The sequence below is a fragment of the Amblyomma mixtum genome, chromosome 1 (assembly GCF_055824585.1).
Source record: "Amblyomma mixtum isolate Tamu chromosome 1, ASM5582458v1, whole genome shotgun sequence".
In the NCBI taxonomy this organism is placed as follows: domain Eukaryota; kingdom Metazoa; phylum Arthropoda; class Arachnida; order Ixodida; family Ixodidae; genus Amblyomma; species Amblyomma mixtum.
In genome coordinates this window covers 699,270-715,308 of record NC_143012.1, presented here as the reverse complement: position 1 = coordinate 715,308, position 16,039 = coordinate 699,270, and the positions used below count along the sequence as shown (strand labels likewise).

Genomic DNA, 16,039 nt, shown 5'->3' with positions numbered 1-16,039 from the left:
GGCGAAGGAGAAGGCGACCGATAGTGCTGGTCGGTTTGTGCGTTGTCAGCACCCCTTCTTTTCCGAGAATGCGACCGAGCGTCTCGCTCACGCCTCTCACGCCTCTCGACAAAGCATTTTTCCAATGACTGGCCTACCTGCCCGAGCAACTTCCCTTTCTATGAGAGTGTTTTTGAGCACTTTGCATCTGGCTCCCTCGAACTGTTTCTTTTTTTTTGACGGCAACGAAACCTGGCGGTTGCTTAACATTACAAAGACCCTGAGAATCGGGCCAGGAAATTTTCGGAACGGATGGTATGCGATGCTCTTACGTAATGCCCCTTGCAGACCTTTGAGATACAAATAAATATGTACCCAACACGATTTCGTCACTGGCGATAGTCGTGGGAACTAGACACCAGCACTAGTCAATCGCTAGTCACGCTTGAGTACATCCGTGCTCTTTTAGTACATTTTAGGCGATTCACTGTAGTTCTTTCTCAGCTCCACGCCGTAAAATATTTTCGCTCACGCCTTTTTCACAAAACTTTTTTCACTAACCCTATTCTCAAAGACCAGTTATTTCCTCCTCCATCTCATAAATCCTGATGCATCAGTCCCAACTTCTACTACTATGTACATACAATCACTAACCTGTGGTGAACTTGAGCACGTTCGAGGTCAGCTTGGATTCAGCGCCCGCGGTGCCGTTCCCGCCAGAATCAGACGAAGCGGAAGATGCCGCAGCAGGCGGAGGGAGGCAGCAGTAGCAAACCATGTGGAAATGGTACGTGGTGTTCTGCTTGAGGCCTCCCACGACGAATGTGGGGCCGCGTGGCATGAAGTTGGACATGACTTCCACCTGGTACAGGTCCTCCATCGGGCCGTAGGCCAGCTCGCAGGCCGACAGCCGAGACGCCAGGTCGTGGTCCTCGTCCTTGGGAACGTTCTTCTTGTGCTCCAGGCGCCAGGCGATCTCGGCGTAGCTCTCGCTGGCACGGCTCAGGCCCACCACCAGGGACCCGCTGCTAGGGTCCGCCAACGAGGAAGACGACGGCTGCGAGCTGCCACCGGCGGCAGCCTGTTGGGCTGCCTCGCTCCCATTGGTTTTCACTGTTTGGGGAAAAGAGGAGGGAGAGGAAAAATTAGAGAACTACGGGTGTCCCAATAGTGCATTTAGTGCGAAAGCAATGCTACTGTAACCCCTCCCAGTAGCCTGAAATTTGTTTAAATTAAGCCTCCGCCCAAAGTGAAGAACCTTCACCCTCCCCTCAAATAGGGAGCTGCCCACTCCGCCACCATTACTTTCAACCTCCGGGAAAATTCTGTCCAGTGTGTCAAGGCTCGGCTTAGAGCAAAAGTATTAAAGTAATAATTAAGGGTAAATCCAACTGCTTACGAGAACTGTCGTATATCAGATGTCAGGTGGTTCCGCAATTTTTTACAGCGAGAACTGTTCAGCGGCCGTTCCCGAGTTTGGCGTCGCAGCAGTATGTCGTAGTAGTCAGCGCAACCTGTGGGCGCGTTGCCATGGGAACCACTCGGACAGTGGTTACTGCGAGCGGAGGAACGCACAACCGGTGGATGGTTACCGTGGAACGGAGGCGGGTATGGCGACAGCGCAAGAAGGCGCAAACGGTGTGTGGTTTCCACGGGAACCACCAGGAGGAGAATTACCTTGGCTCAAGGAGGAGGGCAAGGTGAGAGCATAGGAAGGCATAACCCGAGGGTGGTTACTATGGGAACCGCCAGCAAGCAATTACTGTGGACGGAGGAGGGCACGGCGAGAGCTTAGGGAAACTTAACTAGAGGGTGGTCACCGTGGAAGGAAGAAGGAAGGTGAGCCACGGGAGGGGTTTGCCACGGGAACCACCTGGAGGGTAGCTACCCTAGAGAGGGGAGGGTATGGGATGAGCGTAGGAATGCGTAACCGGAGGATGGTTACCAGTGGACCATCTGGACGGTATACTCCATCCCATAACTAACTTGCAGCACTACCAAAAGCAGAGACCTCCTCAGCCAATCAGAAGAGCGCGTTGAATGTGTCCCTCCGTACTCTTTTCTAACCATATCTCTGTAGTCCGCGAGCAGACGACACACAGACGGCTAGGCGCGGAGCAACACGTTTAACGAGCACTCCCGATTGGCTGAGGAGGTATCTGCCTTTGGTAGGGCTGCAAATTAGTTATGGGATGGCGTATAGTTACCGTGCCACGGGGAGGGAGAACAGATACATGTAGCAATGTCCATCTGTGGCAGCATCGGTGCGGACTGGAAAGGAGAGTGAGTCGATAAGCGAGCATGTGTAGAAAACTAAAGGGGGCTCCAAAGCTACGCAGATATGAGGTCGCTCTCATACATGGTCTGTTCTGAAAGTAGTAGGCAGGGCCAAGTGGAGGCTGTAGGGGGGCTGAGACAGCGTTGCCGCCTTGTGCGGGACAAAAAATCGGGGTCCTCATTCAGATGACGAAGAAGATCCTACCGGTTGGCCTTTTCCTCCTCTGACAACACTCCCGGCACCAACTTCGCGCACGCTTTCCTCATGGGTAAGTTTTCTGTCACGATCCCAAAAACTTGGGTTTGAGGAATGCTCAAGTCATCAGCAATCATTCTGATAGATCACTGTTAAGTAAATGTTTCCCTCGCTACATTTTTTCGTTGGTCTTGCTGGTCGAAGGGCGTCTGAAGCGGTCGTCTTCCTCCACTCTTTCCTTACCTTCTCGGAAAAGCTTGTGCCTATCAAAAACACCTAATCTACCCATGGAAGCGTCACCGTAGGCCTCCTTAATCATGTTGTGAGTCTTTCTGCCCGTTTTACCAAGATTTACTCAAAATTTGATCGCGTATCGCTGATGCAGTAAACGCTCGACGATTCTGCGTGACGAGACGTTTCAACAGGGGTTCACAGTACAAGCGACCTCCTCTTTTTAACGGCCGAGAGCCGACTGCCGATTTTCCACAGCATTCCCAATATCCCCCTCCAACGATCCTGCACGCGCAGACCACCTCTCGTCCGCCCGTTCGCCCAGGAAAAAAACAGTCCTACTACTTTCAGAACAGACCATGTATGTAGTCGATTTTTTCTAAACCGGATCGAATGCGCATTTTGTACCTTTCCTGCCGTATCGAATACGAACAGTGTAGCCAGAAACTGAATCGAATATTGATAAAACTAACTGTTTTTAAGAATACTCGTTACTTTCAAGAATAACCATCCAAAACGAGCAATCGTGCGAAACAGCAAACCGCTAGCGGCAGCGTTGCGGTATGGCGCTATAAACTATGGAGATATGACTGCACTGATCTCTACTCAGGTGTCGCAACACGAAGTCATTATAGTATATTGTCTCGATGATCATCAAGTTATAAGTGTAGGAAAATTACCTTTTACGATTAATGACGAATGGGAATAAACCAGCACCCGTTTCAATACATGGCATGGCCGAGAATTACGTACAGGCCATTGCCTCTGAGATGGGTCATCAAAGCAGGGTTTGCTGAACCTGACTGAGCCTTGCCACGCCGTCCAATCTCGAAGGCCATGTGTTAGCACTATGAACGTTGCCATACGAATGAACGGCGTCGCAGCGCTGAACCCTCTAACCAGTGCCTACCGATCGGCGCATAATAGTACGCGGCGTCGCTGCGGGCCCCGTTTTGGGAACAGTCGACGAATACCGCAACCCTTATTATCCGAACTTTGTACCAATTGTTCGGAAATCTTCGGAAATCTTCAACGTCTGTGGCGACGGCGCGCCAAAACAGCGAGCTTTCATGGGAGAAGCGCAAGGTGCGGGGAGGGGGGCAGCTGCGGGCAACAACGTTTTCTGCGTCCAGTTTTGATAAAATAGCCAAAGAAGCACTTTCAAACTAACCGCGCAGCCCCTTTCACCCCTCGCGTTACGCCGCAGCCTCAATGGTTGAGTGCTCGTTCCTCCGGCGGGCACAGATGGCGCTACGGGTAGGAATGCTGCGAAAGCTTGCCGTTTCGGTCCGCCGTCACCGCTTACGATGGAGATTTCCCATTAATTCTGACCGAATCAGGCAAGTACCCCACCCAAACGAAGTGTAAAAAAAAAAATCTGACCGCCAAATGCCACTTGGGTGCGAAATTGGAGCCCGAGCAAGCAAGCCATTAAGCTGAGCGGATTTCTTTTTTTGTTGTTGTTTTCCCTGATCGACGGAACAGTCGGCATTAAAGCATCTTTCCCAATGTTGCCCTTTGAGCCCTGGAATGCTTGTCGTATCCGCGATATACGGTGTGCAAAAACGCGAACAGTTTTCATTTCTGCTAAGTCAAGTTTTGTCATATTTGCAAAAAATATTTTTTCATCAGAGTAAGCTTAAGGTGTCACCTGCCAGAGATGCATGCAGGAGGCCTGCTCAGAGGTGAATTCATGCAAAAGCTAACCCTAACAGCAGAACACGCCAGAATGTCTGCTTGCATGCACACTATAGGTGATGAATCAGTTTTAAATTTTGCACTTGATTGACTGCAAGCGCCAGCGTAAATGCGCCCACTTCTATCGTTCTTAAGAACTCGAAAAATATTGAAATTATTCCCATTTAATAATGATGTAATCACTTTTGTAATGAATCTAGCTTTTTCGTTTTTTTACATTTTTGCAATCAAGAGACCATTAGTGACGAATCCTGAAATTTCATATCTTTTAGAACTTCTTTCTGGGCTAGTTGGAACGGTTGATCTTAAAGACGAGTTGCGCACATATGAAAGACTTACTGTGTCTGTCTTTTATGTGTGCATAACTCGTCTTTAAGAACAATTCGTAACTTTTAACCGATGTCTTCAAAATGTGGGCGTTACAGGCTTAAATGCGCTCGCTCAATAAACACCCCTGTTCACTGTTCCCTTGACACTGGCGTACGTTGCTTCTATCTGCCACAAGCCGACACAATCTCCCCGTCTTTCATCATCTGTGGAGCGTATACCTTCTTGAACTATATTGCCACGTATCATTGTAGTGTTTGTTCGTTCACTGTCAAGGCTGCAGGAAAGGGTTGTTATCACTTTTGTTCGTGACGCGAGAAGCGACCGGACTAATCTCGATTGTTCACAGCCATGAACAGCTGCATCTACTTGTTTCTAGATTACTCTAGATGATCTCGACCTGTTATCTCGAAGTTTCCTTGCCGGCTTTAAATTGAACGATGCCGCGAGCAGCGGGCATTCGTAGTTCGACGACCGACGAGCACGTTTGTTGCTTACGCCGCCGCCGAGTGATTCAGTTATTTTGCGGGCGCAAGTCAGCCCAAATAAAGAGCTTCCTTTCCAAGACTGGCTGGTGTCTTCCTGACCACTGGACTGCCGTCACTACAACGTGACATCTGGTGGAGGTGCTGGGTAGCCTCCCATGTTCCGGACACCCCCTACAAGTCGTGACGCCAGCCCTTTGAGTCATCTACCGCAGGACCTGAGTCCAGTCCACCGCGCAAGCCGACGCCTGCAAGGGGACGAACCTGAGTTCGGGATTCTGCCGGACCCTACCCGGAAGCGAAAGCCAGCAGCAACGTCTACCATGAGCTTGCCCCAGGCGATGACTCCAATCATTCTTCAGCAGCCCCGAGTGCCACCAACCTTCGACGCTTCGCCTGGCGCCGACCCCGAAGAATGGCTAGAGCAGTTCGACCGTGTGGCTATCTTCAACAACTGGGACGATGCCACAAAACTTAGGTACGTGTTCTTCGCCTTGGAGGGACCAGTAAAAGTCTGGTTTGAGAATGAGGAAGCTAACCTCACGAACTGGGAAACCTTCAAGGAGCAGCTTCTAAAGACCTTCACGAACGTCGTGCGAAAGGAGAGAGCCCAGCAGCTGCTACAGTCTCGCATACAACACCCAAACGAGACCGTTGCAGTGTACACTGAGGAGATGAAGCGTCTCTTCCGGCGTGCCGACTCGAACATGAAGGAAGAAGAAAAGGTCAAGCTGCTTATGCGAGGAGTTAAAGAACAACTCTTTGCCGGCCTCGTACGGAACCCACCGAAAACCGTGGCGGAATTCATAGAAGAGGCCTCCACGATGGAAAAAACTCTTGACGCCCGAGCCCGCCAATATGAGCGCCAGCAGTTTCGCGCAGCAGCAGCGCTCGGATCCTGAGTTGCAAAGCATAGTTGAGAGAGAAAGGAATTTTAATGAGGGAAAGGTGAAGCATAGTTGATTATTTGAAAGGCAAGACCGCATCGCCTCCCCGGGGGTTCAAGCGCCAACTGTCGTCCTTCGTCCTTCACAATAATGTCCTTCTGAAGAAGAACTTCGCGCCCAACAGGACAGTGCATCTTCTTGTCGTGCCCAAAACTTTCCGGCAAGAAATTATGCAGGCAAGTCATGATGAGCCGATTGCAGGGCATCTCGGGATTGCTCGCACGTTGCACCGCATCCAGGAGAAGTACTATTGGCCGCGGCTAGCTACCGACGTTTCCCATTACGTGAAAACGTGCCGTGAGTGTCAGCGACGCAAAACGCCTCCGACTAGACCAGCCGGACTCCTGAACCCCATACCACCGCCAAGTAAGCCCTTTCAGCAAATCGGGATGGACCTCCTCGGCCCCTTTCCGACTTCATCGTCAGGAAACAAGTGGATCATCGTGGCCACCGACTACATGACCCGCTACGCCGAAGCAAAAGCGCTGCCTAGTGGTACCGCAACAGAAGTCGCAAAATTTTTTGTCGAACAAATTCTCCTGCGACACGGCGCCCCGGAAGTGCTCATCACAGACAGAGGAACAGCGTTTACAGCGGATCTGACGCAAGCCATTTTCAACTACAGCCAGACAAGCCATCGGAGGACAACTGCCTATCATCCGCAAACCAACGGACTCACAGAGCGTCTCAACAAGACTATCGCAGACATGCTCTCCATGTACATCGACGCCGAACACAAGACATGGGACACTATTCTGCCGTACGTGATCTTTGCTTATAACACTGCCGTCCAGGAGACTACCAGGTTTACCCCATTCCAGCTTGTCTACGGCAGGAAGCCCACGACAACACTCGACGCAATGCTCCCGCACGTTTCAGACGAAGACAACCACGACGTCGCCGCCTACCTTGATCGCGCCGAGGAAGCCCGAAGACTTGCGCGGCTTCGCATTAAAGACCAGTAGCACGCCGACGCCCGACGCTACAATCTGCGCCGACGAGACACGAATTACAAGCCAGGTGATCGTGTTTGGATATGGACGCCAATTCGCCGCCGTGGATTGAGTGAAAAGTTGCTTCGACGCTACTTTGGCCCGTACAGGGTTCTCCGTCGCATCGGTGACCTCGACTATGAAGTCATCCCCGACGGCACTACGGCATCTCAACGACGACGCACACGCCCGGAAGTCGTACATGTCGTACGCCTTAAACCTTACTATGAACGCTAATGGACTCGATGTTTACATTGTCCGTATTTATTTTTAATTTTTTAAGCGTCGAGGCGACGCTTCTTTGGAAGGGGGGTAATGCCACGTATCATTGTAGTGTTTGTTCGTTCACTGTCAAGGCTGCAGGAAAGGGTTGTTATCACTTTTGTTCGTGACGCGAGAAGCGACCGGACTAATCTCGATTGTTCACAGCCATGAACAGCTGCATCTACTTGTTTCTAGATTACTCTAGATGATCTCGACCTGTTATCTCGAAGTTTCCTTGCCGGCTTTAAATTGAACGATGCCGCGAGCAGCGGGCATTCGTAGTTCGACGACCGACGAGCACGTTTGTTGCTTACGCCGCCGCCGAGTGATTCAGTTATTTTGCGGGCGCAAGTCAGCCCAAATAAAGAGCTTCCTTTCCAAGACTGGCTGGTGTCTTCCTGACCACTGGACTGCCGTCACTACAACGTGACAATATGAGGAGCGTCCTGCCAACTGCCGTGGCTTACTTGTTCTTTGCGATTTTTTCCTTTTTTATACCATAATTCGTTTTACATAACGACGCAGGGTTCAATGGAGGATTAGTACCAAAGGTCATCATGGGCCAAACACTGGGTTAACAAAAATGCCTCTTTTCAACGCTTAAACGATTCGGTTATTAGAATTAACAACATAAAAGCAAGCGAAGAGATAACATGCGCACCCTCTCCAATGGGGTTGAACGGTTAGTTCTTTTCACAAAATCATAAGGAATGTTTTTTTTTTTTTTCTGAGCTGTTCATCTTTTTGCCTTTTGCAGGGAGGAACAATGTCAGTGAAAACATGCAAGGTGTGTGCGACGAATGCGAAGGCGGCGCGCAATCATCTCAATGACACGTTTTCCGTCGTGTCCCAGGGTACAACTGCGTGGCGCCAGAATATTCCGGTCCAACATTCCTACAGGTGCTATAAAATCCCATATTTCCTGCACTTCCTGGTTTATTTCTTACGCAAACTACAGTGTACGCAACAGACGGCGATTTAAATATGGGCATCTTGAAGAGCACAGAACCCACCGCACGACTTTTCACTTGTTTTAGAGAGCAATGCTTCTCAGAATGTTGTCACGAGATGTTACGAGGACACGAGAAAACACGCGACGCAGTGCTCGTCCTGTGTTTTCTCGTTCGTGTCCTTGGTCTTTCGCAGTGCATTTATCTGTTGATAGCAATGAACCAACCAGCAATGAAACAAGGCGCAGACTATGCATCCTTAGTTTCAATCTAAAAATTTCCCGGTACCTATTGTTTCTATATTTTAGTTTATCCGTAACTAAAGTTGGACTAAACAGCAGAGTAAGCATAGTAAGTGTGGGCAACGTTTCACCTCAATATATTTTTCTGTACTTGGAAAAACAAAAAAGCTGGGGACAAAGCCAACTGCAGATCCCTCTGTCCAGGCACCGACATATAAAAATACCCAGTAAATTTAAGAGGTCTACCATTTGGAAGGCGTTACGTGGAACCATCCAGTTGGCGCCTGCGAAAAGGCCAGTGCGTGTATGACAGCTGCAGCCATACCTCGCTTGCGTCTGTCGTAAAAAGGAACCTAAACTGCGCATGCGCAGCAGAAGCTTTATTCTCCAGCAGGAGAGGCGCGCATGCACAGAGCGGACGTGTGAAAAAGGCAGCTTCAAATAAGCTTATCTCGCCACCACTCCCATTCATCAACGAAGCCGCGCTTAACGTGTTTTCGAAAGCAGGCAGACCGATGACCACCATGCCCTTAAAACATTGTACCCACTGGCATAAAGCGCTATTTTATGCGAAGCATACTACTTTAGCTACCACTTCAGCCCTTCACCGTGGTTATGCGCCTCCAAATCACGTGATACATGACGTCACACCACGTGACACGATGACGTCACGACAGTAGAGAAACGGGGGCCCACCTCGCGGCGTCGCTGTGGTTGTGCGCCTCCAAATCACGTGATACATGACGTCACACCACGTGACACGATGACGTCACGACAGTGGAGAAACGGGGGCCCACCTCGCGCCGTCGCTGCGGTTGTGCGCCTCCAAATCACGTGATACATGACGTCACACCACGTGACACGATGACGTCACGACAGTGGAGAAAGGGGGGCCCACCTCGCACCGTCGCTGTGGTTGTGCGCCTCCAAATCATGTGACACGATGATGCCACACCACGTGACTTGTTGACGTCACGGCAGTGGAGAAACGAGGGCCCACCTCGCGCCGTCGCTGTGGTTGTGCGCCTCCAAATTACGCAACACGATGATGCTTCGCATTCTCCAGGCTTAACCAAGTTAAGCCTCAGCCTTTTTTTTTCTTTCCTTACGATCCAACCATTCCGCACGTCCGTCCAAGGCTGCGCTAGAGTTACTGGTAGCATGTGCAGTAAATCTAGGCTGCGCTGACGCGTGTAAGCCCTGGTGGAAGCAATTACATACGAGACGCGCAGTAAAGAATTTCTTGCGCGAGAAACCGCAGAAAGCAACCGTAATTTTGATTCTCGAGTAAAGGGAACAATTCGTTATGCATGCCTTTTATTCATACCGGCCTTTCACGACCATGCAAAATGCTCTGCGGTGGTGGTGGTGGTGAAAAACTTTAATTTACAAAGAGAGTTTGAGGGTCAAGAAACCCTGCTACATGGTCGGTATCCTTAGTCCGGGACACCGCACGACGAGGCCCCGTCTCGCGCCCGCTTTACTAGAGCCCTTTGAGACTCCAGCGTGGAGCAGTTGAGGAGGGCCGTCTCCGATGCCTCTCGGGTGGGGGTGGGGGAAGGGGGAAGGTGAGGATTCCGAGTACATGCCCACACCATGTGAAAGATATCGCAGATCTCTCCACCATCTAAAAACGGCGCACAGAAAAAACACGCAGAACACAGGGAGAACGGACAGGACAAGAGCGCACTAGCAACTGAAGCTTGGTCGAAAAACACTTCTCACTCGGTAAGCATGCAGGAAAATTCAGCACGTGTCAACAAGATAAAAACCCAAGTAAAAACATGACGTTGCTGTACAAGCGGACTAAACAAAGCTAATTTTTTTTTTTAATACGTAAGACAAGAATAAAGACAAGAACCTAAACCCCCGGGATGACCGAAGCACCTAAACAGCACATGCAAAAGGCGAAACCTACATGAAGACGCTGCCACTCCTGCTAACAGATACCGAGAAACTTGCGCTCTTTTTCCAGCAAAAACACCGACGTAGAACTAACACAGAAGTCGTCACCTGCGGCGATTATCTTCGAGGCCTCCAATATCTCTCTATCCACTCTCTTTCTACCGCGCCCAATGATACTTGTCGCACCCAAGTTGGGCAGACAGCCGCCCTCGCAATCCTTACATTTTTTGCAGTGCAGGGGAAGGTTCGAGCCATGACCAGTCCTTAGCGACGCTGCGTGTTCGCGCAACCTTTCATTCACACATTTCCCCGTTCGGCCCACGTAAATTCGGCCGCAGCTAAGGGGAATGCGATACACGACACCTGTCGCACAAGGAACAAACTTGGTCTGGTGGTTGACCCCACAGGTAGTTTTCTGTGTGCGCCCTTCGGCAACAAGCCTGCACAGCTTGGAAAGCTTATGCGGTGCGGTAAACACGAGGCGAACACCAGCCTTCTGGGCTACCTTCTTAAGATTATGTGACACCCTGTGCATGTAAGGTACCACCTCGAAGGCCTGTTTGGAGGGATTCAGTTCTTGAGCACCCAGCTCACTCTCCGGTTTCTTTTTCTTTCGGTGGTGCTTTAGTAACGACTCAGACACCGCACTGATTAGGTCCAACGGGAAACCCGACTCCTTCAACCTACTAACTTGTAAGTCAAAACTTTCATCAACCTTGTGCAGACACGACTTAGACAAGGCGGACCGAAGACATGACGACGCCAAGCTCCTTTTGACTAACTTGGAATGAGAAGACGCGAAAGGTAGAATCGCCTTCTTCGACCTCGGCATGTAGGCCCAACAGAAGTGGTCGACTCCCCGAAGGCACAACCGCAGGTCAAGAAACTGAATGCACCCACTTTTCGGAAGTTCAATAGTGAATATCAGGGAGTTAGAACAATTCATGAACAGCCCCACCACCGCATCTGCAACAGAGTCCAGGGCTTCTTCAACAGAGACATTTAGGAAAACCAGAAAGTCGTCTACATATCTGTAAATTTTCACCACCCCACGATCCGCAGAGCTTAGTTCCTGTTCCAGCCTTCTATCAAATTGGGCCAGGAAAATTTCAGCTAGAACTGGAGCCACACAGGACCCAATGCAAGTACCTCGCTTTTGAACGTACAGGTTGTTGTCGTAAGTAACCACGGTGGATTCCAAATAGCATTTAAGCAACTCCAAAAAGGAATCCACGGACACACCACAGGCGGGTCACAGCGTTTTTCGAAGTTGGACCTCGCCTCGGCTTACCATCAAGTACCACTTAGCCCTGAGAGTCGGGAATTGTCACATTCATTACCCATGATGGCCTCTTCCGCTTCAAACGAGTGTGTTTCGGCCTTGCCTCGGCACCTTCGGCTTTTCAAACGATGATGCACTTAATTTTAAAAGGATGCATAGGTGTCCTCTTCTACATCGACGACATCATAGTCCATGGCACCACCCGACAGGAGCACCTGACCAACCTTCGTACGGTTCTCGAGCGCCTGTCCCAAGCCGGACTCAAGCTCAACCACAAATGTGTCTTTGATGCTCCGAAACTCACTTTCTTGGGGCACGTTGTCAGTGGTGAAGGACTGTTTCTGCTTTCTTCTGCCATCGAGGCGATTACGAAGGCTCCGACTCCATCTAACATCGGTGAGCTTCGCTCCCTCCTTGGACTTGAGGGTTTCTACTCCAAGTTTATCCCGCATTACTCCGACGTCGTTGAGACTATGCGCGCCCTACTTCGTGGAAGCGACTCAGCCTTCACTTGGACCGCTGCTGCAGATTAGAGCTTCAAACTACTGAAGTCCATGTTGACATCATGTGACATGTTGCATTTTTTTTACCCTGCCCTTCCTGTGGTCGTAACGACTGACGCTTCCGGATATGGCCTTGGGGCGGTGCTTCAGCAAGACAACGGCCATTCCCTGCAAACTGTTGCGTTTGCCTCCCGTACCTTGACACCCCAAGAAAGAAAGTACTCTGTTGGCGAATGTGAGGCCCTACCTAGCTTGCGTTTGGGCGTGCGAACGGTGGCACGTGTATTTGTGGGGAGGGCCTTTTGTTCTACACACCGACCACAGTGCACTTGTCACTTTGCTGTCGACGAAAGGAACGGGTCATCGGCCGTTGCGAATTTCACGTTGGTCGGCTCGCCTTTTGTGCTACAGCTACACTGTAGAGTACCGTACAGGCAATGACAACTCTGTTGCGGATGCTCTGTCTCGCCTTCCCTTACCGACCACATCATGCAGTGAGCCCAGTGAGTTCGACGCCAGTGACGACGATTTCGTCTGCCTGCTATCGCCAGCCGGGACTCTAGAAGAGCTACAAGAGGCAACCATCAGCGACGCGGCAGTTTCTCAGGCCATTCAGTTTACATCTGCGACATGGCCGGACAAGAAATCCCTACCGGAGAACCTCCGGCCATACTATCTCCTGCGCTCGGAGCTGTCCGTCGTGCAGAGCGTCTTGTACCGAGGTGACAGGCTCGTCGTTCCCGAAAGTTTGCGAAGACGCCTCATGGACATCGCGCACGAGTCACACCCCGGGATCAGCCGCACGAAAAGTCGACTGCTAGAGCTCTACTGGTGGCCGCGAATGGACGAGCACGTCGAAGAAATGGTACGGACATGCGTCGTGTGCCAGTCCTGTGACAAATCGGCTCATCCGGTGGCAGCTCCTCTGCAACCTGTCGCCTTCCCAGAAAAACCTTGGGATAAGGTTGCCATTGATATCGTGGGTCCTTTCGACCAAGCTCCCAGTGGCTACCGCTTCGCGATTACTCTCATGGATTATTATAGTAAGTGGCCAGAGGTTTTCTTCGCTGATGCCATCACAACTCAAACCGTTCAAGAATTCCAGCTTGGCCTCTTTGCTCGTGAGGGTTACCCTAAAGAGATTGTCTCTGACCACGGACCTCAATTCTCATCGATGGCCACGCAAACTTTCCTCCGAGAACGACGGATACGCCATTGCTACTCTTCAGTGTATCATCCCCAAGCTAATGGACCTGTTGAACGATTCAGTCGAGTGCTTAAGTCTTATATTCAGCTGGCTCTGTGCGAGCGACGCGACCTACGTACAGCTATTGTGGACTACCTCGGTGTCTACCGCTGTACACCCCATGCCACGACAGGAATTGCACCAGCCGTCCTACTTCATGGCCGGTTGCGCCGCACAAGACTCAACATCGTAGGACTGCCGGATCAGTGCTTCTCAATGGATCCGACAAAAGCGCTTAAGCTTTTGCGGCAGAGGCTTGAGGAGAAGCAAGCGCAGTACAAGCTTTATGAGGACCAGCGGAGTGGCGCCAAGTGTCGTGACTTTCAGATTGGCCAGTACGTGCGTGTTCGCAAGCCCACTGTGCGAGGCAAACTGTCAGCTCGGTTTTCGGAGCCTCGGAAGGTTGTGGAGCAGCGTGGACCTGCATCTTATCTGCTGGATGATGGGAGAGTGTGGCACTCGTCAAAGTTTTCTGCGGTTCGCCCAGAATCAGCAGCAACTGTCCTCCCCAGCTCCAGCGGCCCTTTTCGCTGAATTCGCCGCCTATCGACGGCCCTTCATCGCACCTGGTTTCACCCACTCCGAAATCGGCAGCCCCTCCTCAACCCTCATGTAGTACATCCACAGCGGCAACTGCGGCTTCACTTCCTGCGCCGCCTCGCCGAAGTACTCGCAAAAAGAAGCGGCCCGCATGGTTCAAAGACTATGACTTTCACTAGACATTTTTTTTTTTTTAAGTGCGGCGAAAATGTAATAAAGATGAAGTGTGGCAGGTGCGCTGCACGCACTCGCGAGCACGGGAGTAGAGAAGACGACGAAGTAGGAGAATACAGATCGGCTCGACCGTAGGCTACGTGTACTGTTTAATTGCTAATTATCATTACTTACGATACAACAAATATGTCTATTTAGGGCAGGTAATGACAGTTGATCCGGATCATGAGAGGGAAATAACTAGAAGAATAAGAATGGGTTGGAGCGCATATGGCAGGTTCTCTCAGATAATGAATGGCAGATTACCAATATCGGCCCAGCAGAACGTGTTACATTACCAATATCCCTCAAGAGAAAAGTATACAACAGCTGTATCTTACCGGTACTCACCTATGGGGCAGAAACGTGGAGGCTAACAAAGAGGGTTCAGCTTAAGTTAAGGACAACGCAACGAGCTATGGAAAGAAAAATGATAGGTATAACGTTAAGAGATCGGAAGGGGGCGGAGTGGGTGAGAGAACAAACCCGCGTTAATGATATCCCAGTTGAAACCAAGCGGAAGAAGTGGGCTTGGGCAGGGCATGTAATGCGAAGGCAAGATAACCGCTGGTCCTTAAGGGTAACGGAGTGGATTCCAAGAGAAGTCAAGCGTAGCAGAGGGCGGCAGAAAGTTAGGTGGGCGGATGAGATTAAGAAATTTGCGGGAATACGGTGGCCGCAACTGGCAAAGTACAGGGTTAATTGGAGAGACATGGGAGAGGCCTTTGCCCTGCAGTGGGCGTAGTCAGGCTGATGATGATGATGATGATGATGAAGTAACCAAGCGAAAGTTATCTGATTGGAGACTAAAATCAAAACGAGTGAAATTTCAAGAGTCATGGCTAGGTGGCTTGAGCCACCGCTCGATTTAAGGGGTTCAGCCTCATACGTCCGTCCGTCCGTCCGTCCGTCCGTCCATCCATCCATCCATCGAAAGTGCGGGCCGCTTTCGTCCCGGTTAATTGGCGAAACCTCCGCTGAAGCCGTAACTCCGCACACCATCCGTTGTGAACACAACTGAAGGACGAATTGGCGCTAGCGTCTGTAGTGAAGAACAAGATCTAACCGCAACAAGGTTCTGAAAGGAGAAAAGGCCTCACTCTCTATCTCTTTTCAATGTCTGACCCACGCGGCCATTGTAAGCGCCGCGCATCATTCGCGTGTTTCGCGAACTGCGACAGTCGCGTAATCTAGGGCGCTGTCGCCTGCTTTGCGGCACCGGTCACAGCCACTTTGGCGTCGTATGATGTTGGTGCTGCGACAACTACGGTGTTGTTTGGTTTTGTGCTCGTGACGTGCGAAACTGCGAAGAGTGCAGCGAATCCCGCACGAATAGGACGGGAACCGCTCGCTTTCTCGGGAGCCACCGCTTATTTCGGCACCGTGGATCGTGAATAATGGTTTAGCCACTGCTGTTGACGAAACAGTCATCGGGTTTCGTCCGAACAAGAGTTGGCAGATCGGGGATTATACAACTGTATGTTAAATGAATTTTATTGGTGTCGCATATATTAGATTAGCATGGACAGTGAAGGCCATAGCATGATAATGGTTTGCTTTCACGCGTTTACATAAATACTAAAAAAAAATTCAATTTTCTATGATTGTAAGGTACAGTCTTTGTCAAAAGTTTAGAGCCCAGGGGGTTCACTTCTAAGCTTCATATTGGGACTCCAGGAGCATTCATGGAAGTCCTACCTATTGCAGGAGGCAGTACCAGATATCTTCTCATGACCAGGAAATTTGGAGCGCTAGAGATACA

The 16,039-nt window shown here is 50.6% G+C and overlaps 1 protein-coding gene across 2 annotated transcripts in view; it reads right to left on the bottom strand.

The window, feature by feature from the left end:
* LOC149365197 (uncharacterized) overlaps window positions 1-16,039 on the bottom strand; it is a 92,128-nt gene that overhangs the window by 65,333 nt on the left and 10,756 nt on the right. For both annotated transcript variants that reach the window (XM_089588258.1, XM_089588251.1), the window contains exon 2: window positions 634-1,092. In XM_089588258.1, coding sequence (XP_089444384.1) covers window positions 634-1,092 — 459 coding nt within the window. The remainder of the gene's footprint in view (window positions 1-633; window positions 1,093-16,039) is intronic.